Source organism: Eimeria necatrix, genomic scaffold (assembly GCF_000499385.1).
Source record: "Eimeria necatrix Houghton genomic scaffold, Enh_scaff27, whole genome shotgun sequence".
Classification (NCBI taxonomy): domain Eukaryota; phylum Apicomplexa; class Conoidasida; order Eucoccidiorida; family Eimeriidae; genus Eimeria; species Eimeria necatrix.
In genome coordinates, this window is record NW_013653258.1 from 1 (window position 1) to 26,236 (window position 26,236).

At 55.7% G+C, this 26,236-nt stretch overlaps 5 protein-coding genes across 5 annotated transcripts; 2 read left to right on the top strand and 3 right to left on the bottom strand.

The window, feature by feature from the left end:
- Position 1: 1 nt before the first annotated feature.
- Positions 2–2,023, top strand: ENH_00038020 (transporter, major facilitator family domain containing protein, putative; the record flags this gene model as incomplete). The annotated part of the gene is made up of 2 exons (XM_013580463.1): positions 2–1,244; positions 1,465–2,023. Coding segments are annotated over 2 exons (1,802 nt in total), but the record flags the coding sequence as incomplete, so codon positions are not given.
- A 5,032-nt stretch (positions 2,024–7,055) lies between these two features.
- Positions 7,056–7,613, bottom strand: ENH_00038030 (hypothetical protein, conserved; the record flags this gene model as incomplete). Its single annotated transcript, XM_013580464.1, has 1 exon — positions 7,056–7,613. The coding sequence occupies one exon, from the start codon at positions 7,611–7,613 to the stop codon at positions 7,056–7,058; it is 558 nt and encodes a 185-aa protein (XP_013435918.1).
- A 182-nt stretch (positions 7,614–7,795) lies between these two features.
- Positions 7,796–11,908, top strand: ENH_00038040 (hypothetical protein, conserved; the record flags this gene model as incomplete). The annotated part of the gene is made up of 3 exons (XM_013580465.1): positions 7,796–9,881; positions 10,130–10,250; positions 10,576–11,908. 3 exons carry the CDS (start codon positions 7,796–7,798, stop codon positions 11,906–11,908), a joined length of 3,540 nt encoding a protein of 1,179 aa, XP_013435919.1.
- Positions 11,909–13,803: 1,895 nt separating this feature from the next.
- On the bottom strand, positions 13,804–16,411 carry ENH_00038050 (60S ribosomal protein L8, putative; the record flags this gene model as incomplete). The annotated part of the gene is made up of 7 exons (XM_013580466.1): positions 13,804–13,889; positions 14,102–14,225; positions 14,721–14,878; positions 15,116–15,247; positions 15,467–15,619; positions 15,959–16,066; positions 16,393–16,411. 7 exons carry the CDS (start codon positions 16,409–16,411, stop codon positions 13,804–13,806), a joined length of 780 nt encoding a protein of 259 aa, XP_013435920.1.
- Positions 16,412–21,713: 5,302 nt separating this feature from the next.
- On the bottom strand, positions 21,714–26,167 carry ENH_00038060 (TPR domain-containing protein, putative; the record flags this gene model as incomplete). The annotated part of the gene is made up of 9 exons (XM_013580467.1): positions 21,714–21,778; positions 21,901–22,348; positions 22,791–22,967; positions 23,317–23,417; positions 23,702–24,575; positions 24,668–24,849; positions 25,169–25,238; positions 25,848–25,894; positions 25,987–26,167. 9 exons carry the CDS (start codon positions 26,165–26,167, stop codon positions 21,714–21,716), a joined length of 2,145 nt encoding a protein of 714 aa, XP_013435921.1.
- Between the last annotated feature and the right edge of the window lie 69 nt (positions 26,168–26,236).

Genomic DNA, 26,236 nt, shown 5'->3' on the forward strand with positions numbered 1-26,236 from the left:
GCCCGGGGGCCCCCCCGGAGCCGCGGGCGGGCGCCGCGAGGCGCGGGGGAGGAGAGCGGGTGGGGCCGGATGTCGCAGCTGCTGCTGCGGAGCCGCGGGCTGCTGCTGCCGTCCGTGGAGCACCCCGCTGCAGCACAAGCCACGCCCTTCCGGCTGAACCGGTACCTGCTGCTGGGGGTCTACATGCTGTACACGCTGCTGACCTCCTGCGTCTACTTCGGCTGGGGGCCCCTCAGCAGCATGCTGTACAAAGCGGGGGTTTCGCTGTGGCTGTGCAGCACGGAGGAGCAGAGCGAGGCGCAGCTGAGCGAGCAGCCCGTGTGCAGGGCCCAAGACACGAGTGTGCAGAACCTCTTCACCATTTGCTACGCGAGTCACTTCATAGTTAGCGCAGCAGCGGGGCTGCTGGTGGACACTGCGGGCCCGAAGGTGACTGCGCTGCTGGGCCAGACCCTCAACATCTGTGGCTGGGTCTTTCTGGGGGCCAGCAACGCCTCCTTCAGGGCCGTGGTGCCTGCCTTCGTGCTCATTGGCGCCGGCTCGGACTTGTGCTTTATTCCAGTTTTGTGCATTGCAAACTTGTTTCCTGGAAGTGTGGGGTTTGCCCTCACGGCCTTGGGCGTGGCTTCTTCGCTGAGCTTCGCTGTGCCGCTGGTGCTGCGCGCTGTACAGACAGCTGGCGTCAGCTTCCGCTGGGTCTGCTGGGGCTACGCAGTCCTCGGGCCTTGCTTTTGCTTCATAATTGTTTCTCTTTTTGTTCCTTTGGGGGGTTTCATTCAAGTCGACATGTTTGTTCTTGTTCGCTCGCCCCCCAGACGCCCCAACTTGCCTGCTGCTTCTCCCCCCGAGGGCCCCCGCCGCCGCAGCTGTTCGCCCGAGGCCGAGGCCCGCGCCGTGGCCCTCGCTTCGCCCGCGCCCACCAGCAGCAGCAGCAGCAGCAGCGGCAGGAGCAGCAGGAGCAGCAGGGGCAGCAGCAGCAGCAGGAGCCGCTCCCTCTCCTTCGTGTCCCCCATTCCCGACGTCGACGAACTCAGCAGCGTCACCGACGACTCCTTCTTCAAGCCTTTTCACCGCGAGGCTCTGACTTTCCTTTATGTGGGAGTTTGTCTTTACTTCGGAGTCTGCAGCATTGCCATCAATTACTACCAACAAGCAGCAAACCAGTTTCTCCTCGAAGATGCCAGAGAGGCCCTCAACATTGCCATTCCCCTCTCCACTCTCCCCACGCTTTTCCTCGGCAGGCTGTGCGCCAGCGACGAACGCTAAACCCTAAACCCTCAAAAGGCCTTTCCTCTTCTAATCCAACTCTGCCCCTCTCAAGAGTTCTTAAGCCACTCGCTGCCTGCTGCAAGTGAATTGCAGGCTACACTTTGAGCTTCCGGCTCGGGGTTCAGATTCTCTACCAGTGCCGGTTTAGGGTTTAGGGTTTAGGGTTTAGGGTTTGGGGTTTGTGTGTGGGTGCAGGGCGGACTTTGTGCCGATAGTGTACATAATGCTGGTGGTGAACACGGCGGGGGCACTGTCTTACGGGCTGGCGATATCTCGGGGTTTGGTTGGCGACATGGTGTCGGTGTGTTGCTTTTCAGTTTACATTTCAATGTTTTCATCTCAAGTTTACATTTACATCAAAGACATGTTCACTTCCGTGAACTACGGGAGGCTGGTGGGAGTGGCCAGCATGGTGGGGGGTTGCCTTTCGCTGCTGAGCAACGAGCTGTACAAACACTACACAGACGTCCCGGACACTGCAGCAGCAGAGGCCGTCATGTGGGGTGTCTTCGGCACTGTCTGCGGGGCTTATTTGCTGCTGCTGCCCATGCTGCTGCTCTCTAAGAAAAGGTATCCCTACAGACACGGTGGCGACTTCGTCGAGCTTGTTGCAGTGGCTCAAGCACGCACCCGCCCCCGCTCCCGCAGCAACAGCAACGCAGCCCCAGCCCACAAGCCCCGGAACGCCAGCAGCAGCAACAGCAGCAGCAACAACAGCAACAGCAGAGGCGCAACAACACGCAAACCCACCTAGCAGCAGCAGCAACAACAGCAACAGCAGAGGCGCAACCACACGCAAACCCACCTAGCAGCAGCAGCAACAACAGCAACAGCAGAGGCGCAACAACACGCAAACCCACCTAGCCGCAGCTCCACCCACAGGGGGGCTCCCCGCGCCGTAGAGGAAAAGTGCAGCGGCTGCAAAGGTTACACACGGACACAGACACAAACGTTATACCTGTCTTCAGTCTGCTTCTCTTGCTGCTGTTTCTGCTGCTGCTGCTTCTGGCCGTTCTGCTGCTGCCGCTGTTGCCGCTGCTGCGCTTGCTGCTGCACTTGCCGCTGCACTTGCTCCTGCGTCGAAGTGAAGCGCACAGCCACAGAAACCCTTGTTCCCGAAACAGCTCTAGCAGCCTCAAATATAAGCTCTGGACCTCCCCACAGCTACTACCAGCAAGAGTAACTAGTGGCAGCTGCCTAGAGCTGCTCCTTGCAAGGCACTGCAAGCCACAGCTGGCCACAGCCAGCAGTAGCTATCCACGGCTGCCAGCGCAGGCAGCCGTAGCTAGTGGCTAGCCAGGCCGGCCACGCATAAACTGGCCGCATATTCGGGATATCTGGTTTCTCGTCATCTCCCAATCGGCTCAGTCCTCGACAGAGCTTTCCTCAGGTCGAGGAGGCTATCTGTGGCTAGTGTGGCTACCTCTGGTTAGCTGCAGCTAGTTACACCTGTCTACAGCCCAGCGTTATCCTGAGCAGTGGCGGGCTCTTTGCTTTGCTTTTATTTTGGAAGAGCCAGCTAGAGCCTGACGTTTACTGTCAGGAGCATACATTCCCCGGGGCACCTCTGCTGCGGTCCTCCAGCTCCTTTCACTTAAATTCTTTGGCGCCAATTCTCTTTCCATATTTTATCCTTTTCCGTCTCTCTTGAAGTTTGCATGCTCCTCTCCCCACCTCTGCTTCAGTGGGAGCCTGAAGCTATCTGTTCCCGCTGCTGCGGGTGTCGCCTGTTGTATTTGCTGCTGCTGCTGCTTCTGGCCACTCTGCTACTCATCCTTCCCTTTCTGGGCAATCCAGCAGCGCTACAGCACTGCAGACTTGCTGCAGCTTTGGTTTGCCTGGGATATTTCTGCGGCTAAGGGGGGAGGGGAGAGCTAGAGTCTAGGCAGCAAGATGGCTACTGCTATCCAGATTATCCAGAAAGTTGCGGTGTATGCGCCAGTTACGAGGCCCTACCTGTAAATCCGAGAGGCTGAAGCCCAAATGCTGTCTTCGGGAGAAGAGTTTCTGCTTCTTGAGACAAAAAAGTTAAGAAAAAGAAGCAAAAAAGAAGGGGGGATAAGCAAGGGAGGAGGCAGTGCAGAGGGAGCAAAGGCTGCCTACTGCGAAGTGTTGGCCTGCGGCCATTCTGAACAAGCTCTTGCGCCTAGCCACTTTAGCTTCCCCGCAGCAGCAGCTAGTCAGGTAGCTGCAGCGGGTAGCCAGCTAGCTATCTGTCTGCCTTTCTATCTGCTGTGTAAGCTCTGGTCAGCTAGCTGGGATGTTAGCTAGCTGGAGGCTGACGCCACTGGCAAGCAAAGCCTCTACTTCTTACCTTTTGCTTCCAGAAGAATTGAGCAAAGAGAGGAGAGGGCTAAAGGCTCCCCTGTGGCTGCTGCAGGGCGAGCAGCGCTGTGGTCTGCTGCTGCAGCGTTGCTTCTGTTGCTGCTGCAGCTGCAGCGCCGCAGCAGCTGCCGCTCTTTCTGCTGTTGCTGCTGCTGCAGATGCAGCAGTGCCTTGCACTGCATCTATCTTGCTTATTCTGCGCAGTCAGCACTCCCACAGCCGCTGCAGTTGGAAGCAGGGCCGCTGCAACCCCAGCTATTCAAAGCCACAACAGCGCCACAATTCCAGTGGCGGCGTCAGCAGCAGCATCAGGAGAGCAGCAGATACTCCACCACTAACAGCAGGCGCAGCAGCAGCAGCAGCGAAGGCAGAAGCAGCACTGCTGCTGCATTCTTTACTTCTCCAGTTGGCTGCTTTCTTTGCAAATGCGGCATTTCTTGCAGATCCGCGCACTCGGTTGAGCCCGAGGCTCCTCACTTAAGAATAAGCTATAGCTAAGGCTATAAGCACCAGCAGAGCCGCTAATGTTTCAACTTAGAAGCAAAGACTCAGGCAGCAGCAGCAGGTGCAGCGTTTTGCTTCGATGCGTTCTGCTGCAGCTACCCCCATACTATTTCATTGCGTGCCTTGCAGCCCAAATAAAGCACTTTTGAATTGCATTTTGATTCGAATTGGCTAAAGAGAAAATACTGCGCAGCAGTCTTGTGCATAAGAAAATAATAAATAGTCCAAGTGCCAGAAGTTGAGTTTGGGAGAAGGAAGGAGAAGCTTTTAAAGCCCTTTCTGTCTTTCTAAAGTCTCACTTAGCAGCGCTGCAGCAGCAAGACATACTGGCAGAAGCTGAAGGGCTGGAAGAATAAAACGCAAGCGAATTTTCATTCTAGTAAAAATGACAGTTAAGAGAATTAAGAGAACTAATGGCCTCCTGCTGCTGCTAAATGAGACTTTAGAAAGACAGAAAGGGCCTTAAAAACTTCTTCCTTCTCCCAAACTCAACTTCTGCAGCGAAGGAAGGACAAGCACTTACAGCCTTTTCTGTCTTTTTCCCACACCGTCAAGAACAGCCAACCCCGCACGCACAATTATTTGCAGCATCAAGTTCAATATTTGGAATGCCTTAACAGCAGAAGAGTTTTTTTCCTGTGTCCAATAGCTGCGCTGCATTTCACGGGGGAAGTGGGACATCCTAGATAGGTAGGTGACTTGGCTGCGCTTTCTGCAGCATAATAAGTAACAAGTAAGTATTAAAATGATTTGTCTTCATGTTATTTCGAAGCTTTTCCTTCACTCCTTTCATTCTCTAGTCACTCTGTGGGGCGCCAAGCCTTCGGGCTAATCAAGAAAGTGCTGTGGGCTTTGGCGCGGGGACGCCAACAGGGACAGCTAGAAGTAACTCTACTTATATCGGCCGCAGCTGCAGCTGCACCGCTTCTGCAAGCACTGTAGAGGCGCATGCGCATGCACTAAGGGCTGCGGCCTATTTGGCCGGGCTGGGAGGCCAAAGAGAGCTAAAGAGGCTGGAATCGGTGGCTGGCTTGTGGGCCCTGCAGGCTGTTGGCGAGTTCAGCGAGGTGGCTAATCTACGAGCTTTTAAAGATGGCATTTAAAGACCTGTTTGTTGCTCAGAAGTGATGAAAGGAGCCACTTAAACTCAGAGAAATTCAATAAAGGCCAAGAATTACAACCCACAAGCGGGGCTTGCCAGCGCAGCCAAAGCCAACGGCGCGCTCAGAGGAATCCGCCAAGTCTGCTTCTTCCCTGTACAACTGAACACTTTAAATTAACAGCTGCGGAAGAGCCATTTCCGAGACTAGCAGAAGACTGTTTAGTAAAGTTATGTGGGCTTTGGCAGCTACTAGAGCAGTAAGACAAAACGCAGCTTCGCGGGGCGAGTGGGGGCTTAGTCCCAGCTTGGAAGTTAAAACCCTTATTCAATTAATTGCTGGAAGAAAAGGGGCAGCTTTGCCGTGTCTGTAAACCTAAAAAGAAGTGCTAAGCAGCATGGGGGAAGGCCACTGGGCTGCGCAGCAGGAAGCCAGGCCACAGCCCCCACGCCCTGCAGGCTCCTGGGGTGGCCAGAGGCCGGCGAATATAGGAGCATGCAAAGAAGTGACTCGGGACCAGAGAAAGGTAATTAGAGACGCTGAGCAGGAGCTGCAATTTAGCGGCTGCGAGCGGCTGCAGCTGCTGGGGGCTGCAGGAGCGCCTGGGCGAAATGAAGGCCGCAGCAGCACCGATTCTGGCCTGCAGAATGCAGCCAAGTACTTGGAAATAGCAGCAGCAGAGGCTGTGTGGCCGAAAGCGGGGCTGCACACGCTAAGACGGATCACCCCCGAAGCCAGCCCTGCCTGCGGAAGCGCCGTCGAGAGGATGGAAGCTAAACTAACTCATTCTGAGTCCTAGGGCAAGATCTTTGCATATAAATAGAACCAAATGGGTCCGGGCTGAGGGCTGCTTCCCCAGGACCAGCACCAACTGCAACGCCGCCCCCACGGCTCACAGCGGAGGGCCCCCCTGCGTGGTTGGTTGCTGCCGCTGCTTGGGAGTAGGGTGTTCGTGGGAGTGATTAGGTTGATTTATGGGTCTTTAAAGGTTAGTCTAGTCTAAATATTTGATCTATTATAAAATAAAAATGCAAAAGCCAGCGGGTTAGGCTCTGGATGGTGTCGGCGGCGCGGCTGCTCCATCGAAGCCGACGTGGAGGCTCAGGCTGCCGCTGCTGGTGCGTGTTTTCGTTGTTCGTTTGTCGCTTGAGAAGAGTTGATTAGAGTCAATATGACCCTTTTGAAGCCGCACAAACGAATTTAACAATGTCAGCAACAAAGAACGGATCCTTAAACTGCATAAACCGTTAGGCTCGATACCGTGGGGAAAGGCCTGCGGTCGCTGCACGCTGTTGCCAGCCGCGCTGCCGATGCCCAGCAGCAGCAGCAGCAGCAGCAGCAACCGCGGCAACCACAAGCGCCTGCGACTCTACTTTCCTTTAGTCACCTCCTCTCTTTGTTTCTCTTCCTTTTGCAGCAGCTGCTGCGGATTCATCAAGCCCCTGCTGTGCTGCAGCAGCAACACCCGTCTCTCCCCCGTGCTCGTTTGTGCTGCAGCGGCGCCGGCTACGCTATCTGGGACGGCTTTTAGGGCTTCTGCTGCTGAATTAAATCCGTTAAAAGGATATATTAACACTTGCTGCTGGGCCTTCGCGGCAGCAATCGCTGCCGCTGCCGCTGCTGCTGCTTCTGCTTCTGGGAGGTAGCGTAGCAGCACCCAGCAGCAAAGCCACTTGTGTTGCCTGGCTTGTTTGTTTTGCTGTTCCACTCACTTTGTTTTGGATTATATATCTGTTCTAGGGCCTCCTAAGCCCTAGAGGCACCCTCAGGGCTTCGGGGAGCCCCCGATTACTGCACTGTTCCTTGCTAGACCGGGGGCTACTGACCGATGCTGCTGCTGCCGCTGCAGCAGCACCCCTACCCAATTTTTTGTCTTCCCCCCACTTGATTTTGCCTAGATCTCAGTGGCGCGAGATATAGCAGCAACTGCTGCTGCACCAGCAGCGGGTGGGCTAGCACCACGGTGACGGCGCCGCCCCCAGCAACAGAATCTGCAAAACCTCCTCCCTCCTCATTCATCATTTGGCTGCCACAGTATGGGGATACTGCAGCAGCAGCAGCAGCAGAAGCAGCAGCAGCAGAAGCAGCAGCAGCAGAAGCAGCAGCAACAGCAGAAGCAGCAGCGCGAGAAGCACAAGGTGCAGACGCCTTTGCCCTTTTCCCTTTCCTGATTTGCCCTCCCCCACCCAGGCAGCAGCTAGTTGCTGCCGCTGTGCGACTTTGTACTGCAGCTGGGGAAGCTGCAGCAGCAGCAACAGGGGGGGCGGACCCACCTTCTAACTTACTTCCTTTTCGGCGGCAGCGGCTGCAGCAGCAGCAGCAGCAGCGGGAGGGGGAGTCGCGGCAGCAGCGGCAGCTGCAGAGGGACTGGCGGGTGTCCAAGCCACAGGCAGCAGCAGCACGAGCAGGTGCCATTTCTTTTGTCCTCTTAAAGTAGCGGCAGCAGCCGCATCGGTGTCTTGAGGAGCACGGGCTGCAGCGGCAGCAGCGGCAGCAGCAACAGCAGCAGCGGCAGCAACAGCAGCACCAGCAGCGAAGGCAGCCACAGCAGCAAATCCAGGGACTCATTTTTGCTGATACGTTTTTGCTAATATATAATGGAGACAGATACAGTATCAGCAGCAGCGCCTGCTGCAGCAGCAGCATCTGTCGAGTCAGCAGAGGCCGCTGCAGAAGCGGTTTCTGCTGAAGCTGCAGAAACTGCAGCAGCATCAGTAGCAGCAGCAGCTGCTGCTGTTTCAGAGGCTGCTGCTGCAGGAGAAGAAGCTTCCGCGGACGTGCTGGCGACAGCGGAAGTTGAAAGAGCAGCAGAGGCGTCTGCGGCAGCAGCAGAGCCAGCAGCAGCAGAGCCAGCAGCAGCAGAGCCAGCAGCAGCAGAACCAGCAGCAGCAGAACCAGCAGCAGTAGGTCCAGCAGCAGCAGACTCTGCCGCAGCGGCAGAGGCTCCAGCGGCGGCAGCTGCAGCAGAAGACACAGCAGCAGCAGCAGCATCGGAACCAGCAGCAGCAGAGCCGCTGCCAGCAGCAATAAAAGCAGAACCAACTCTTAGTGCTGCAGCCCTGCGAAGCTCCTGGGTGGATAGACCAGGGGAGCAGCCTGCAGCAGGTGCAGCAGGTGCAGCAGCAGCAACAGCAGCAGAGCCTGGCGTGTCGACTGCCAGCAACACCCCAGACACTTCTCCTCTGGGGGCCCCATCCAAGATTACTGCAGCAGCAACAGCGACAGACTCTCTGCTGCAGAAGCAACAGCAGCACCAGCAGCAGACGCAGTCTCTTGAGATGCAGCAGCGGGAGTTGTTGCAGCAGCAGCTGCTACTCGAAAGGTTGGAGAAGCAGCTGCAGCTCATCCCGCTACAGCCGAAGCAGCAACAGCTGCTGTTGCAGCCGTTGCTGCTGCAGCAGCAGCTGGAGCAGCTGCAGCAGCAGTGTCAGGAGCAGGAGCAGGCAATGGAAGCGGCGGCGCCCACAATCGCTAACCTTGCAGCAGCAGTAGCAGCAGTGTCGCCACCGCCCATGGGCAGCAGCAGCAGCAGCAACAGCAGCAGCAACAGCAGCAGCAACAACGACTCGGGCTTATTTGGCCTGTCGGAAGGGGACGTCGCGGCACCTGCTGCTGCAGCAGCAGCAGCTGCTGCTGCTGCAGGGACCCAACGTATGGACACAGCAGCAGGTGACACAGCGAACAGCGTCTTAGACACGCTTTCTGATCTTCATGAGCGGCTTTGTGTTCTGTTGGACGTGACAATGCGGCAGCACAGCGAGCAGCGACTGCTGCTGCAGTCCATTAGCACACTGCAGCAACAGCAGCAGCAGCAGCAGCAGCAGCAGGCCCTCGAGCATGACGACCGCTCTCTGCTACTCCTGCGTAACCCGCTGGCCTCTGCCCTTCAGACGAGCCGGATCTCGGAATTAGAGCAGCACCAGCTGCAGCAGCTGCAGCATCTGCAGCAGCAACAGGAACTGCAGCAGCAGCAACAGCAACTGCAGCAGCTGCAGCAGCAGCTTCAGCAGCAGGTCAAGTGCGACATCGCCGCAGCGTCTCCTGTATCGCACCGCAACCATCGCCCGCAACAGCCGCCGACGCCGCAACAGCAGCAGCAGCAGCAGCTGGAACAGCAGCAGCAGCAGCAGCAGGTAGAGCAACAGGTGCGGCAGGCGCAACAGCACTCCCTTTGTTTGGATACGCAGCTGCTGGGCCTTGCTGCTGGGCTGCAGGTGGGCAACGTGCCTGCAGCAGCGCTGCAGCACTACTTGCTGTCGCAGGCGGGGCTGCTTCCGCCTCCGCGAACCCCCACAGCAGCAGGAACTGCTGCTGCAGCGCAGCAGGCGTTTGCTGCTGCGTTTACTAAGGGCGAAGCAGCAGCAGGCGCAGCTGTTGCTGCTGCTCCTGCTGATGGCGCCCTCAAGCAGCTCAAGAGCTTCCCGGTTAAGACAGGAGAGTACCGCAGGAAGACAGCGCAGCAGCAGCAGCGGGGTGCTGCTGGAGCGTCCAGCGGTGCCACTTCCCCCCAGCATCGGCAGCAGCAGCAGCAGCAGCAGCAGCTCCTGCGCCTCACGCCAGCTTCTGTTCGACGGCTTCATGACCACCGCCTGGCCTTGCTGCAGCAGGAGCAGCGCCGCAGCAGCAGCAACAGTAGCAACAACAGCTGTTCCCCTCCTGCTAGCAGCAGTCACCGGTCTAGGGGTAAGCGTGCACGGTTTGCTGCTGCCGCTGCTGCTGCGGTTGCGGATGCTTGAACTCCATCTTCTTGTTGCTGTGGCTACGCCAGTGCGGATCTTGCAGTTTTGCTGTGTGTTTTGCCATTGCTTTTGTTGCTGCTGCTCTTTGCGCTGCTGTTGCTGCTGCACGAGCAGCCGTTGCTGTAGCCTGCTCCTTCGCAGCAAACGTCGAGCATTGCGTCTGGCCTGCCTCTTTGTGTGCTGCTGCTGCAGACAGCGCAACGTCTCCATCACCGCAGCCGCATCAGCAGCAGCAGCACTGCGGGGGCTCTTCTACTTCTGTTTACAGCAGAGGCAGCAACGCGCAGCACCTGCACGACCCATACCCTCACAGGTGCGTTGCGTTACTGCTACTGCTGCTGCTGCTTCTGCTGCTCTTTGTTGCCGGCTCTTCTTGTTGAGCTTCGCTGTGGTTTATGTGACGGAGTGCTTCTTGCTTATTCTGATCTCTGTGGCTGTGGCAGCATCTGTGGGTCTCCGCTTCTGCTGTTTGATTTGCTGCTTTACTGTATATGTTTCAGCTTGCTTCGCATTTGCTGCTGCCAATATTGCCTTCTTTGTAGTTTTTGTTTGCTTTGTTCTGGCATCTCTCCGTGTCCGTTTGCTGCTTTCCGTTGCATGGGTTTGGCCGCTTGCTGCTGCTGTTGTTGCTGCTGCAGCACGATGATCCAGTTGATTCAGCCGTTGCCGACGGGAATAAAGCTGGAGCTGAAGTCGCACAAGGCTGTGAAGTCCGGGGGCTGCGGCGGCGGGGCTGAGGGGGGCCCCCTGGGGGCCCCCGGGTGCTGCCCGGCGCCCCGCGAATACGCCCTGCGGGTCTCACTGACACGACACGAAACCAAGTACTGCTCCTTCCACGCGTTGCACGGCATTTTGCCTGCATACAACGAGGCCGTGAGGCTGCGGAATCGGTACGCGGGGCTCCCGTTTCAGCTGCCGCTGATAACTGAAGCGGTGCTGCGGGACCGGAAGCAGCTGCTGGACGAGGGGAAGCCGCTACCGCTCTTCGGGCCCAAGGAAGCATTCATGACGGTTCAGGAAAGAACTATTTTCTACAAGCAAGGCAGGCTGGAGGCGAGCGCCCACGAGCAGCGGGCGCCCTCTCCGCATGCTGCACAGCAGCAGCAGCAAAGCAGCATCAAGTCTGAGTCCATCAGAGACGACCCGGAGGCCACTTCAGCTCTCAGGGGGCTTGCAGTCTTTGCGCCGCCACCTGCGGGGGCTGCAGTTGCTGCCTCCAGTGTTGGTGCTGCCCTCCAGCAGCAGCAGCAGCAGCACATGGGCCGCGGCAGCAGGAAGAGGCAGCGGGATCTTCTTACTGCCGCAGCAGCTTCCACAGAAACTGCAGCTAACGCCGGAGGCCTGAAAGCTAGGAAGCCCGAGCGACGGCCTTCTTCGGGAGGCGGGGGTCCCCAAGGGCCCCAGGGGGCCTCCCACTCAAGACGGGCGGATGACGGAGGGGTGCCTCCCCGTGCGGGTAGCAGCAGCAGCAGCAGCAGAAGCAGCAGCATGCTTGCGGATGGGGTTGCAGAGGCCTTGCTGAACTTCCCAGCAGCAGCAGGAAGCAGCAGCAGCCTGCTAGAACCTGTTTTGGGACCCCTGGAGGCCCCGTCTCCCACCCGCACAAACAAAGAAAGCGAATATGGTTTGCTAACTACTCAGCAGCAACAACAGCTGACTGATGAGAGGTCTCGCAGCAGCAGCTGTGAAGCTGGAGAGGCCCCCATGCTGCCAAAGACCACAGAAAGTGTTTCATCTGTGTCTTCGGGGGCGCCCGCGGATTGGGGGCCTCACCAGAGTGTTGCTGCAGACATTGCTGCTTCGCTGGGTCTTCCTTTGGAGGAATTGGCAGCGCGGCTTTCTCATTTCATCAACAAGGCCGACGGCAGAGCAGCAGCAGCAACAGCAGCAGCAGCAGGTACCGTGGGCAGCGATCGAACAGGGGGCGAGCCTTCTTCTCTAACGTCCTCTAATTCAGGAGCCTTCCGTTAGATATTGGAGGCCCTCAGGAAGCCAGCCCACTTGGGGGCCGCGCAGAGGCCCCCATGGAGGCCCCTGAGGGGGCCCTGAGGGGCCTCTCAACTGCTTGCATGCATTTGGGAGGCCCTTCGCCCCTCTCGCATCACCGCCGGCGTGCCCTTGGCATGGGAAGTGCATGCATCTGCGCATCTAGGTGCATGCAAGTGGTGTTTTGTATGTGCTATACGTTTTGTATATCGTATGTATTGGTGCCTGCGTGTGTATATACTATGCATGCGTGCATGCATGCATGCATGCATGCACTCGTGCATGCGCGCATGCAGGGAGGGGGCTCTTGCGATGAGACTCCATCAAGTGCACCCAGGGACGCCTCGTAGCAGCAGCCACACAGGGACGGGCGGCAGACGGACTCTTTGTGCTTATGCAAGCGTGCTTGACTGTGTATGGAAGTGCGTGCACATGTATTTAGACCTTCATCTTCTACCTGTGCCATCTGCATGCATACATACACTCACGCATGCACGCGTGCACCTGTGAACACGCGCAACTGCCTGGCTACTGAATTTATTAGATGGCTGGATGCGTGCAGGTGTATGCACTAAGTACATGCATGCATGCAAATGCGGTTTGCACCCGTAGTTATGGTTTGCATGCATTTTTGCGTGGAAGTCTGTGCGCTATTTCGTTGAGTGTACGTAACCACTTCTGTCCCGTGTGCACATTTGGGGCTTTATTGGCTTATGGGCCCTCGAGTGAAGCGCCCGCGTATCTTTCGGGTCTTTTCTCTTAGTTGAATTTCTCCCGTCGTGGGGAATAGAGAAGACGCCGAGCTTGGGCGGTTCGTGCGACTTACGGGGCCCCCACACAAGGGGGCCCCCACAGCGTGAGAGGTGCTTCTCCAGTTTCAGGGGGGCCTCCACTCGACTAAGTTACGCACCGCCACTTGTGTGCCCCCTCTGCCGTCCCCAGGAACTTGAACAGCTGCAGCAGCTGCTGCTGATGGCGCTGCAGCAGCGGGTCCAGGGGTTTATTCTATCGAGGGGTACTACTGGTGAGGTTGCTATTGGTGAGGGAACGCACAAAGGGTATTCGAAAGGGGCCTCAAAAGGGGGCCCCCAATTGAGCCCCTTAAGGTGCGACTTACTGTGGGGAAGACGCGGTCGTGCCCTGGCATTATTTGGCCGATCGCAGCAACAACATCAGCAAGGCAGCAGGGGCGGCTCAAGCGACTTCTGCAGCTGTTGGTGTTGCTGCAGCAGCAAAAAGGGAATTGTGGCGTTCTGCCCAAACTATTTTCTGTCTCTTGATTGATCTTTGAACGGAGTGGATCTATGGGTTTGTCACTTTCTTCTCAGCTCTTTCCTACTGAACTAGACTGTGGCTCTTGCATTGCTTTTTGGTTCTTTTTTTTGCGATATGCTGCAGCAGCAGCAGCTTCTCCCGTTAGCGGACAGCGGCGTGCATGCGTCCCGCTGGCACTGCGAGACACCAGTGGCACAGCTAGGGTCACTTCAGGTAGCCCCGAATTGTTCTAGCCCAGTACGGGCACCGCCAGTTAGCGTGTAGCCGGAGCCTCTGTAGACTCTAGTTATGGCAGTATGTCGATATTGGCTGCGGCCACAGCGTAACGGCCGGACTATATAGTCTACTCGCAAGTTCTTAAGGCATTTCTTTGTAGGGTACTTCCTGTTCTCTAGGTCCTATACCTTGAGCACTACCGCCCTGAGGCCCACTCTGGCAGCCAGTGCCATTCGCGCAATTATGGAGGACACGCAGACTTATTAAATACGAAAAGTCCACTGCAGCTGCTCCAGAGCTGCTTGGGGAATGCCCCACAGTGCACCGTGGGAAACACACGGGCGCGGCCGATACGGCAGCAGAATGGAAACAGCAACAACACCCTACGCTCACTTGTCCTTGCCCACCAGCTTGCTCTTCCGCCCACCGCGCAACAGACCCGTGCGCCTGGCAGCAATAAGACCCACCTTCTGGCCTGAAGACAGCAGCAACAGCACCAGCAGCAGCAGCTCAGTGCGGCACCCTGGGAGCCCCACGCGGCACGCAAGCTATTTGCCAGCGAAAGCCACACCCAAAACCCTGCAACCCATTTAACTGATACACTATTTTTGACATTTTGCTACCCCACACAGCCCCATGCATGCAGCCAGCAGCTGCAGCACACTGGCACGTTCAGCCACAGCGAACCTGGAGGCGCAGTCCGAGACACAGTCGAGGGGTGGCCAATGTGCTGGTGGTTACCACCACCGTGAGGATGCTCCACGGGGTTCATCGCCACACCCCTCACCTTAGGCCAGCAGTTCCTCTTGGCCTGAGCACCGCAGCACAGACAAAGACACAGCCAACTACTTAGACAACAGCTAGCTAGGTAGCTAGCCGCCTGGCCAGCTAGCCAGCTACACATCTGGCTGCGTACGCCAATCTAAGAGTGGAGCTCCTCTTCAATCTAAAAATGTTGTATTATCTCATTTTCCTAAATACCCCACTCGTTTAGTCGTGAATTCCCATTAGCCTTCCACTGTTTCTCTTTTTCCCCTTTGGTCTGTTTAACTAAACCATATCTACTATTTTATTTTGCCAGTTTCAACTTCGCGATTCTTCACAATCAGCTTAGACTCGCCCCGGGCCCCTCCTTGCCCGTTTCTACCAGCCTCTGCGCCTCTACCCCAACCCCTCAGCCTCTAAAGCCTAAGCCTGGCTTTGGTCCGTCTACGCCGCGCCGCGGCCAGCAGCAGCAGCCCTCTCTACAAGCAGCAGCAGCAGCAACAGCAGCAGCAACAGCAGCAGCAACAGCAGCAGCTCGTACCTTGTACTTGTGGTAGGCCGTGCCCGCCTTCAGCAGGGGCTTGTCTATACGGCCCCCACCAGCCACCAGCCCTATGATGCACCGCGAGCGCGAGGGCAGCGTCTTGCGGGCGCCGGAGGGCAGCCGCACGCGGGTCTTGCCGGTTTCTTCGCTGTGACCTGCCAGCAGCAGCAGCAGCAGCAGCAGCAACAGCAGCTGTAGGGGTAGTAGCAGCAGAAGTGCTGCGGCGGAACTAGAGAACACACTCGGGGATGGCGGGCAACAAAGGCAGCGACCGATACGGAGTAAAGACAGTCAGATAGCAGCAAATAAAAAGCAAAAATGCAAATGACACAAGAAGAGAGGTTCCAGAGGAAAGCAAATTCAAGGACGAAAGAGAAGCAAAAAGGACTCACCAACCACAGTAGCGAAGGACCCGGAAGTCTTGGCAATGGTGCCTCTGTCTCCGGCCTTCTCCTCCACAGAGCAAACCACTGTACCCTCTGGCACCTTTCCGAGAGGCAGCACATTTCCGATGGTCAGGTCGGCTGCGGGCAGGCAGCAAAGACACAGCAGCACACACTGCAGCAGCGGCAGATACTGCAGCAGCAGCTAACTGGCCGCTGCTGCTGCTCCGTCCCCATAGAAACGCGGCAAGCGCAGTCATTGTCAAGCGCAAGATACAAGCAGCAAAGCAATACGACACAATCCGCGCTGCAGGCAGAGCCAACAGACCCCGCAGCAGCAGCAGCAGCAACAGCAGGTACCTTTCTTGCCGCAGTGGATGAACTGGCCAGTGTGCAGCCCCTCCACAGCCAGCATCGTCTCCTTGTTGATTCTGTAGCGATAAGCATCACGGAAGGAAACAACAGCAAGAGGAGCGCCGCGGCCGGGGTCGTGCTGGATGGAAGTCACCAGCCCTGCGCAGCCCACCAAGCAGCAACTCAAGAATTTTTTGTTGAATATCTAGCAAATAAATAATAAATATATAAATATACTTATTCCCATTCAACATAGTTGTAGGTGTACACACAGACCCGCATAGCCATGCATACAACACACAAATGCCTATGCTGCAAACGGAAACGCCGCATTAGCGCAGGCGACCAGCAGATGCTGTAGCTTCAGCCATATTCAGATGCAGCAACAGCAACAGCAACAGCCACAGCGTCAGCATGCAGCCAATCGCAACACACGCGGCGCCGGTGCAGCGGCTGCAAGCTGCTGCAGCGGAGGCGCAGCGGCTGTAGAAAGCCCACCCTTGATGTAGCCGTTCCTCTCTGCATAGTCCAGAGCGCGGAGCTTGGCAGCCCCCTTTCTCTTGTGGGTGTGGGCCCTGAACACGGACCCGCGACCCTTACGTTGTGCTGCAGCACAAAGCAACAGCAGCAGCACGCTAAGCTGCAACGGCGCGGGAGATTCTAAACGCAGCTAAATGCAAAATCAAACGCCGCTAAGCAAGCTGAATAAGGCTAGGAAGTGCACGGCCAGCTCCCTGTTGCCGCTACTATTTCTGCTGCGGCCGCTGCTGCTGCTGCTGGGCGTTGCCTCTGCCCCGAATCAACCCAAAAGACTGAAGTGGCAAGAGAAAAAGACAAAAAATCAGCAAACGAGTGCTGGAGCTGGCTAGCAGCAACGAAAACAGACTGGAAGGGTGAACAGGCAGAAGTGTGGGGGGCCACGGGAGGCTTACAGCGGATGACGCGTCCCATCTTCCTGCTGCTGCTGCTGCTGCTGTTACGAGCGCTAAATCAGCTACCTATGCAGCAACAAAACAAACGGCTTCTGCCACCAAAACCCACCGTCAACTCCCCCTCATGCATAAGCCAAACAAGCATCGGCAGCTGCTGCTGCAACGGGGGCTTGTGCACCCCTCCTTGCGGGGCTGGGGCAGTAGCCGCTGCTGCGGCTACTGTTTTCGCTGCTATTGCAACTGCTGCTCCGGGTTGCAGCGTCCTGAAAGGAAGATAATACCAAATTTTAAATTAAGACCTGCTCAACTTTTATGTGTAGCTGCAGCAGCATTCTTCCACCCTGTATCTGTAAACAGCAGCAGGGCAGCAGCCGAGCACAATGAACAGCCAGCGCCGAACGGCAGCAGCCACGGTAGTAGCCCCAGTTGCTGAGCAGCAGAGCCAGGTTGTGGCCTAAAGACAGAAGCCCCCAGCTAAACTAGAATAATTATAATACTAAAGCAAATATCATATTTTCTCTATAAACCGAAGTTGTACCTACACTTGGCGGCGCAACCATGGCTTCCTGGATGGCCAGCAGCTGCCGCGAGCTGCAAGAAGGCGACGGCCTGCGTCGTTTGATTAACAAAGGATACAAAAGAGAGGAAAGGGCTACAGGATATTTGCCCCGAAATAAAGAATCTCCGTTTGGCGACTTCCCCAGGGGGCCCCGGGGTTCCGCGAGATGCATAGAGAGCCCATACGCAGCCACTGCCTCAATTAAGCCTCTCACCAAATTCAACGAGAGAGAGTCTTTAGCGCGCAGCAACGTGAAAGGTCGCTAAGCACCTCAGGCTCCGCTGCCTCAGCAGCAACAGCAACTGCTAATACTAGGGAAACTGGTGCTGTTGCATCCACGCCTGTAGAAGGCCTTATATATTAGGCTACTAGGAGTTGCTCAGCAGCTAGAAACTGCTACTAATAAAGCGGTCGCTGTTAGAATTGATGCAGCTAGAGCTGAACCTCTTAGGGACTTTGGCCCTTGTAGGAATGGCGTTGTTTTTTCAGTGGTCGGTGCTGCTTCCGCTGCTGCCGTTTGCTGGGGCACTTCATGTTGTAGAAAGTTTTGCCGTTGCTATTCTTGCTGCTGTTCCACTGCTGGCAGTGTCGCTGCTACTGCTGCTGCTGTTGCTCCTGTCTTGTCTCAGCAGCCACTAAGAATGCTGCGGTAGCTGCTGGTTGTGTTGCTGCTGCCGGTGCTGCTTCGAGCCTTCGGAAGCAGAGGCTCCTTAGTTCACTTCTGCCAGCTATTCGCTGCATCCGACCAGCACCTCAACCTGTACAGACGCGTTTAGCAGACATCCAGCGGGAAACTTTGCTGCTATTGCTGCTGCTGCTGCTGCTGCAGGGGGAGCTGGAGGGTATAAAGATGCAGGGGGTCAAATGAGGTGGGCGCGGAGTCAGCCATTGCCGCCCAAAGCAGGTAGCTGTTGCTGAGTGCTACTTGGGGTGCACGGTCACGGCAAAGAAGGCCTAGCTGCCGCTTCTCAGTTGTTTGTTGTTTTGCTTCATTCCATGTCTTTCTAAAACTAGCAATTTGTTCTTTTCTCCTCCAAATGTGGCTCCTTGTGCTGCTTTTCCTGCCTCTAGATTTCATTTCACTTTGCACCATGCCGAAGTCCCTGTTCTTCTCTGTTGGGCTGTTCTTAGGGGCCTTCCGTCGCCGGCAAATCGAGCCAACTCTGTTTCGTTTTTACTATGACAGAGGAGACATTCCCTTATCTATAGACCACACAGCATCAGGTCCGCCTGTCGCAGCCATTTTTTTGGCTCTGTCTCTTCATCTGTGCTGCCCGGGCTACCTGCCTCTTCTCTCCAAACTCGTGGTTCATTCTGTGTTTCTCTTTGTGCCTTTAGCTCTCTTCGCCCCTGCTGTGCTTCTGGTTGCTTCCGTATCTGCTGCTTCCCTTCCCCTCTTGCTTTGCCTTTTGTGTCTCGTTTCTCCCTTTTCCCTTCTGCTTTTCTTCTCTTTTTTTCTCACCTGATCTGCTTCTAAAGAAGCTCGGCAGTCTTTTTCTCTTTTCTGTTGTCTTAGTCTCTGGTTCAAAGCGTCTCGCGCTGGCGCGCTTCTAGCTAGTTGCATAGCTAGCTGGTAGCGGGCAGGTGGCTGGCCCCTCGCCAGGCTGGCTGGGGCCTCGTTTGGGTAGCTGTCAATTCACGTGCCTAGCTGTCGATTCACATGGGCAGCTGGGCTAGCTGTGGGACCCCGGCCTTCTTCCGCAGGCAACAAAGTCTCCTGGGCAGTGCCCCCCTCCTCAGTAGACTTCCACCGCTATCTTCCCATTTTCTGCGACGGCATTCGAGAAAAAGATGACCCTTACAGGCTCCTTGCAGTGCAGGGGGTAACGCCCACCCACATTTTCGCAGGCCAGCCAGCTGGCTAGCTGAGTGGCTAGCTACCCAGCAGCATAGCCCTCCTGAAGATGCAGCTAGCCCACAACCACCGAAGGAGTTTGCCACAGAGCTAGCTAGCTAGCCGGCTAACCCCATAGTGCTAGCCGCGCGTCCCCGCACCTAGGCGGTGGCATAATCCGCCTCCTCCGCTGCTGGCACCGCAAGAGCTGAGCCCTGAGCTAGCCACCAAGACGTCCCGCAACAGGACCAACCTAGGCTGCCGCCGCACTGCGAGCAGCGGCCTTTGCTGTTGCATGCGTCTTCAGAGGCAGCTTGCTTAGCTGGCTCTCTAGTGTCTGCTAAGTTTGGGGGGCCTGCTCATTGCCTAGAGGCTTGGGGTGCAGTGGGCTTGGGGCGGATGTTAAGATTCTAAATTTGAAGTGGCCACTTGACTTCAAATTCAGAAAGTTAATATGCACCATATCAGTGTGGGGAACTGTGTGCAGACGCACGATCTGCTTGAAGCCAGCGGAAAGAAGGCGGTGACTGTCATCCCACAACTCATCATGCCGTTAAAGACAGCCCTCAATACCCGAGATCCCGAAGTGGGCATTTTTGCTTCATCTTTTCGTTGCGGCTGCCCAAAGCTGCTTCTCTGCACGTTCTCGCCCCCAAAGTCACTTTTTTTGGCTCTGTTTGCTGGAGCTACCTCTTTCTGTCTTGTTTCCCCCATCAGCCTCTTATTGGCCTCTCTTTTTCTGTTTTTCTTGGTTTTCTTCTCTACTACTGCTCCCACTGGCCAATGCCGACGTCTGTCTATCTGCATACACTTCTGCATCTCTGCCCTTGCCTATATTATCTTCTTTTCAGCTTTTACGTGTCGGCATACGTCTTGTGCAGTTGCGTGGCTGCAACGGGGTTTCTGCCCATATCGTCTACTACTTTGCCTTTTTTTCCGTTAAATCTTGCATTGCTCTCTGTCTATCCTTTTCCTCTGTGTGTCTGTCACAAAGCGGGCCCTATAATCATTTTTTTGTTCCTGTTTTCCTCTTTTTCTTCTACTTCGCATCCCGCCTTGTGTGTGCGCCTTCCGTAGGTAATGGCCACCACTCTGAAAGTCATTCAGAAGCTTCTACAAACTGGCAAGTGAACCCGATCAGGCTTCCTAAAAGGGTATTTTTGCTTCTTTTTGTGCACACTGCTCTGTTTTGCTCTGCTGAAAGGGCAGACAAGACACGCTGTGGGCTGTGCAGTGCCTCTGCGCCTTCAGCATTGAAGCTTAGTTGGACCCCTGACTACTTGCGTTTTCTCTTGTCCGTTTTGTCGGGTGGTAGGACCCCACGCGGGAGAAGCCCTCGTGCCTTACTACCGTCAGCTGCTACCGTGTTTTAACCTCTTCATCTCGAAAAGGAACAATCTGAACAGCGCCACAGACTACGCGCAACGAAGAAGGCAGGAACCACACCCCACCCATTTTTAACCCTTGAAAACAGCTGCACACACAGTCCAAGTTCACCTCCTCTTAGAGCCAACGCACTGTCCCCTGCACCGCAGACCTTTCTGTTGGACGCACATGACCTGCCCCCAGTTGCAACTCTTCAGGCCCACAGCCGTCAAACAGCAGCAGCAGAATCGAATGTGTCTTTCTGCTGCAGGGAGGACGTTGCTGTGTTAATTGAGGAGACCCTTAAAATGATGGAGGAGACAGGGGGTCCTGATGCCTTTATCAACATTAAATACATGGTGCCCATTTACGAGTCCCAAGTGCTTACGGGACGATGAGAGTTACAGCTGTACAATGCGATGCTCCTTGAATGTGAGAGAGACCACCCCGCTAGTGGCCCTGTCTATTGGCTCCGTCTATTTTGGGGCATTTGGCCCCTAGCTAATGCCCCCTCACTAAAAGGCCAGTATCACTGGGCTTTCCCATGCATCACTTGGCATTTGTGTCCACTGTGGCAAATCCAGATTTGAGCGCCCCTGTGCAATTGTTGGCGCCTCCACTTGCTGGAAAGCGCTTTTAGAGGCGCAGGTCTCTAGTAGCGGGCCCTTGAGTAGGCCCCCTTTAAACTCCCTGAAAAGAAATTTAGTACGGGAAAGAAGGCACCCTATGAAACCCTTTCCAAGCTGCGGGCCCATAATGACGGTGCGCCTCCGCTTCAAAAGCCCTCTTTAAAGGTGCACCAAAACAACGCGGTGTAGCCAACTCAATCAGTTTGCCTGGAGTTCGCCGTCGGCGTGCAAAGAAATAGGGACAGAGCAGGGAGCAAGAGCTTCCAGAAAGTAGCTGTAGTATAAGGTGCTCTGTGCGGTGTCAGTGGGCTGTCTGCACATGCATTTCTTCCTTTATATCTTTGCACCGTGAACTTTTTCTTTCCTGTGGTTGCCTGCTGGTTTCCACTGTTTCCTACATCTCGGCTATCTAGGTCTCTCTTTCCCGCGCTGGCTCTCACTGCTTTGGTTCCAATCACTTTGCTCTGACTCTGCGTATGCCTCGATGTCTGCATCCCCAGCCTGTCTGTCTAGCTGTACCTTTAACATCCCCGTAAATTAAATAGCCACAATCAAATCAGAGAAACACAGCCACTGCCGGAACCTCGGCCAGTCTCTGTGCGGCGGCGCAGAACAATCAGCAGCGTTAAGCTGCGATAACTGCCGCAGCAGCAGAAACTTCCCAGCCAACCGGTGCAGCAGCACAAAATGCTGCAGCAACGCATGCTGCATCAACACATGATGCAGAAGTGTCGCGGCAGCAACACTCATTGCAGAAAAAACGGCTGCCGCTACAATGCAGATGCGGCAGCAACTGGTGGGGCTGCAGCATAAGCTCGGCCCTTGTCTGCCACCTGAGGCTCCACTGTCTGCGGTCAATGCCCTAATATCAGATTTGTAAACCTTAGGAATAACAACCCAAAGCTGCATTGGTGTAAGAGCTGCTGGCAACCTCCTACGGCATGGCAGCTCCGGCAGCACCAGTAGCCCCAGGGTCACGGCCTTTGAATGCAAAAAAGCCTGCAGCAGCAAAGCACAAACAAACTCTCAGTGGCCAATACAAAGTTCTAGACGCCAGAATGTGAGAGCAAAAGAGAGCCAATTCGGTGCATAGCTTGAAGCTAAAGTCTTCGTTGTCTTACTTCCGTGTTTGGCGCATGCCACGTGCTGCTTGACAGCCTTCGACTCTGCATCAGCAGCAGCAGCAGCAGCTAGCTCAGCAGCAGCAGCAGCAGCAGCAGTGTCTGCTGCTGCCTTCTTGGCTGCTGCTTCTGCTGCAGCAACAGCCTCCGGACAGGCTTTCCCCTTGGCTCTCTCCGCTGCAGCTGCAGCTGCATCAGCAGCAGCGGCAGCATTTCGAGCAGCAAAATCCGCAGCTCTGGCTCCGTCTGCTGCCGACGGCAGCTCCAGGAGCAGCGGGAATCTGCTGCGTTCGGGGGGAAGCAGCAGCAGGCCACCTAGCTGCTCAACTACTGGCGCGCCCCTGCTGGGTGGCAGTGGCGGTGCTGCGGCTGTTCTTGCTGCTGTCACTGATGAATATGCAGCAACATCCTCCGCTGTGCACATAGTGCTCTCTGTGACGACCGTTAGCTGCAGTCAAAGATACAGGGGCAGAGCCACTAGCGGTAGAGATAAAACCAAACAAAATGAACGCAGAGTGTAAAAGCTGCTAAAGAGCAGCCAACGGCTCCCCAATAGACACCTAGGCCGAGAGAAGGGCAAATAACTAGGTAAGTAGGGAAAACACAGGAAGCCCAACAGCATAACCAACAACTTCGGGCTAGAATATGATAAGCGTAGAGACAAAATAATAAAGGGCAACAGCACGGGCGGTGAGGCAGGCGGGGGCAAAAGTATAAGAAAAACAGGAAACGGATAAAGAGTCGTCGAGGAGGATATGAATGTGAGCAGACCTAGGAGAGTGAGAATAGCATGGAGAATGCACGGCAGGGAATTGAAAAGATAGACACTAAGAATAGAATGCCTGACAAGAGAGAGAAGCAAGCTGGTAGAATGCCCATCAGCAGCTCACCACATTGTTGTCTATAAGGAGACGCAGTGCCTCCACTGTCGCTTCAGATAGGGTGTCTGGCCCTTCTGCTGTGGCCTGAGTACCATTGGAGGGCCCCTGGAGGGCTCCTAGGGTGCTGAAAAGTGCTATATCTGGAAAGAAAGTACATTTGGGGTTGGAGAGAATGCCGGGGACTTTCTGAGAAACAGAAACAGAAAAGGACTCAGTTCATGTTTCTTTCGATCTGATTGGTCACTGTTCTCTGCCCAACGCCGTGAAAGAGGCACTGGAGCGCAAGAAATTTAAAGCAGAAGATCCAGCAGCTCAGAGAGCTCCAGCAGCAGCTGTAAGATTCACGCGGGGCAAGTTAATGCAGACACTGGAAGAGGGAGGTGACGCCAAAGGGCTTCAGGAGGCACATTAATAGACGCATGCATGAAGGCTTAAGAAAAGAATCGGCGCGAAAAATAGATCTGGTGGTCCTGAGCAGCGGAACGGAACATGAGGCATTGCAGCAGCAGCAGCAGCAACAGCAGCCAGCACATACCTTCGTCAAATCCGAGTAAGTGCCTTTGAAGAAAACAGCGACCTGCTCTCGTCCGTCGACTTTGACGCAGTGTGGGGGAGACAGCTCTCCCTTCACGAGGTCTTCTGTGGCAGCAGCACCAGCGGCAGCAGCAGCAGCAGAAGCAGCAGCAGCACCAGCAGGGGTAACTGAAGAGGACCAGAAGCACTAGCTGTGGCTGCAGCTAAGGCTCAGCAATGAGAATGACAGCGCAGCAGCACTCAAGGAGCAACAAGCACGTGCGCAGCACACAGTAAACGCCTCGGAAGCAGCAGCGGCAAAAAAAGCAGCAAAAACAGCAAAGACGACTGCGTTGGCAAGAGCAGCAGCAACGCAACAAGCATTTGGAGCAGCAGCAGCCACTAACAGAGAAGCTGCGGCTGGACACGGTGAAGAAGCACCAGCAGCAGCACCAGGTGCGGCAGCAGCAGCCTGAGCAGCAGCAAGAGCAAAGATGGCTTGCCTTCAAACTTAGTGGGGTTGGGCGCCCCTTGAGTAAATCCTACAAAGAGAATTATGAGGGTTTTCAGCTGCGGCCACCTCTCCAAGATGGAAGTGAAGCGGCAGCTCAACTCATGATGTGCTGAGGCCCCTAAAATATGGAGGCAGAGTGTATCCTTCTTCAAATCGGGCAAAGCTTGCTTCTGCTGCTGCTCCTGCTGTTGCAGCTGCAGCTCGTGCAGGGCTGAAAGCAGCGTGAGGGGGAGAGAGCGAGTCAAAGGGAAATTGCATTCCTCAGACAAGTACTCTAAAGAGTGCGGACGGAGCCACAAAGAGCTGTCTTGGTCATCATTGCGCCACTGTATGTCCCATATGAAGCTGTTGCTGCTGTCTGCGTTGCTGCTGCTGGTGGTACTGCTCGTGTTGCTGCTGCTGCTGCCTGTGTTGCTGCTGCTGCTTGTGTTGCTGGAGGTCTTGATGCTGGGATCGTCAGCTTCTTTCGACGGGGTGCCGCTGTTCGTGCTGCTGGTGTTGCTGGTGTTGCTCTTGCTGCTGCTGCTCTTGGTGCTGACGCCCATCATTTTCCGCATCAGCTTTCGCTGCTGGATCTTGTGCAATTCCCGTTCCCGTGCTATCTCTTGCTGCAGTGACAGAGCCAAAGGGTCACCTGGCTGCACTTGCAGCAGCAGTTCTGCTGCTTCTGAAGCGTCTTGAAATTCCTGCAGCAGAAGATGCCGCAAAAACAGCTGTTGCAAAAAGTAGAGAGGAAGCTGCTGCCCGCGCAGCTGGTGCAGCAATCCCTGCAGAAGCAGCAGCAGCTACACTACGAACAGCAGTCCCAAGACCAGTCACAGCAGCAGCACATCCACCCGCAACAGCAGCATAAGATTACATTGACCATAAGATGCGCCTTGGCAAGCCTGTAGAGCGCCTTGGGGTGCCTCTTCTTCAGCTGCAACGCTCTGGTGCAGTGGTGAATGGCTGTGTGAGCTTCCCCAGTTTTGAGAGCAGCTGCAGCCAAATTGAGATGTAAAGGCAGCTCCAGGGGAATGAGTTCCTGGCCCATGTGGGGCCCTGGGTGCGCAGACGAAACCAGAAACAAAAAAGACAAAAATAATCGATCCCGGCGAGATGCAGCAGCTGCCTATACACCACACGGCTCGCTAGCAGCAGCAGCAGCACTTGTCCCACACAAACACAAATAGGCAACAACCCGCGTGCACTTGCTGCAGCGCCATTAGCAGCAAGCAGGGGCGCAGCCAAAGACAAGAGCTGCAAGGCAGCAACGCATGCAGAGAGGGGCGGCAGGAGAAGCAGCAGCAAACGAATGCACAACACCAGCCACTTGTCCTAGAGCCTAGACTCTGGTGCCCTAAAGGACGCAGCAGCTAACCTCGGCAAGCGAGTGAGAAGCAAACCTTGAGCGATAGCTGCCACTCCCTGATTGCTTCGTCGACTTGACCCTGAAGGCAGCAGCAGCAGCACCGCCAGCAGCGGCAGCAATTAAAGCAGCACGCCGGCAGCAGCGAGAAACAGCTGCAATGGCACCAGCAGCAGCAGCTACACCAGCAATAGCAGAAGCACCGCAAAAGCTGGCTGTACGGCTAACCGCAGCAGCAGCGGCGAAAAGCAAATCCGCAGCTGCACCAGCAAATGTGACTGGTGTCGCAACAAGAGCAGCAATGCAGCGGCAGCAGCAACAGCAGCAAGAACTTGCCTGCTTCCAGAGTTCGTTCCCCCTCTCCTTCCTTTCCTCGACTTCCCGGAGCTTCTCAGCGACCTCTGTAGCATTTGAAAACAAAGAAAACCGAAGATGCCGAAGTATAACAGAAACGCAGCAAAGAGATGAACTGCTGCAACGGGATTGACCCTATGGCAGCGGCAGCAGCCGCTGCAGTTGATGCAGCTGCTGAGATGGGGCGACTCTGAATTGTACACATAGCTATTCCAAGACTTCCCCTGCTGCCAGCCTCTTTAGATCCTACTCTGTTTCTATATCTTTTCCCCTTTTCTGCTTTTTCTGCAGCCCCTTTTCTTCGGCTGCGTCTGCCTCCCGTCTTCTGCGGCTGTACCTGGAGTGTCAGCATCACCTTCACTGCTACTATGCCCCTTTCCCTTTCTGCTCAACTCAAGCCGCAGCAGCAGCAACGTAGCTACACTTGGCCAGCAGCAAATAGCGGTCTACCAGCAGCAGCATCGGCAACGGCGAACCTCTTTCCTGCTCCATTGCCATTTCCTTGACCTCAGGGGGTGGGGGCGGGAAGGGCTCCGTGTATTGGTCTCCCAATCCTGCATCTTCCCCTGCTGCTCCTGTTGCTGGTGCAGAGCCGCTCTCTTCGGCTTGCGCTGCTGCTACCGCCGAGCCGACCTTCTCAGGAAGTGTCTCTGCCATCTTCAAAATTTATAGAAAGCAAGGAGCCTCAAGTGAGCTCACTGCTAGGTGCTTAGCAAAAATGCCGAG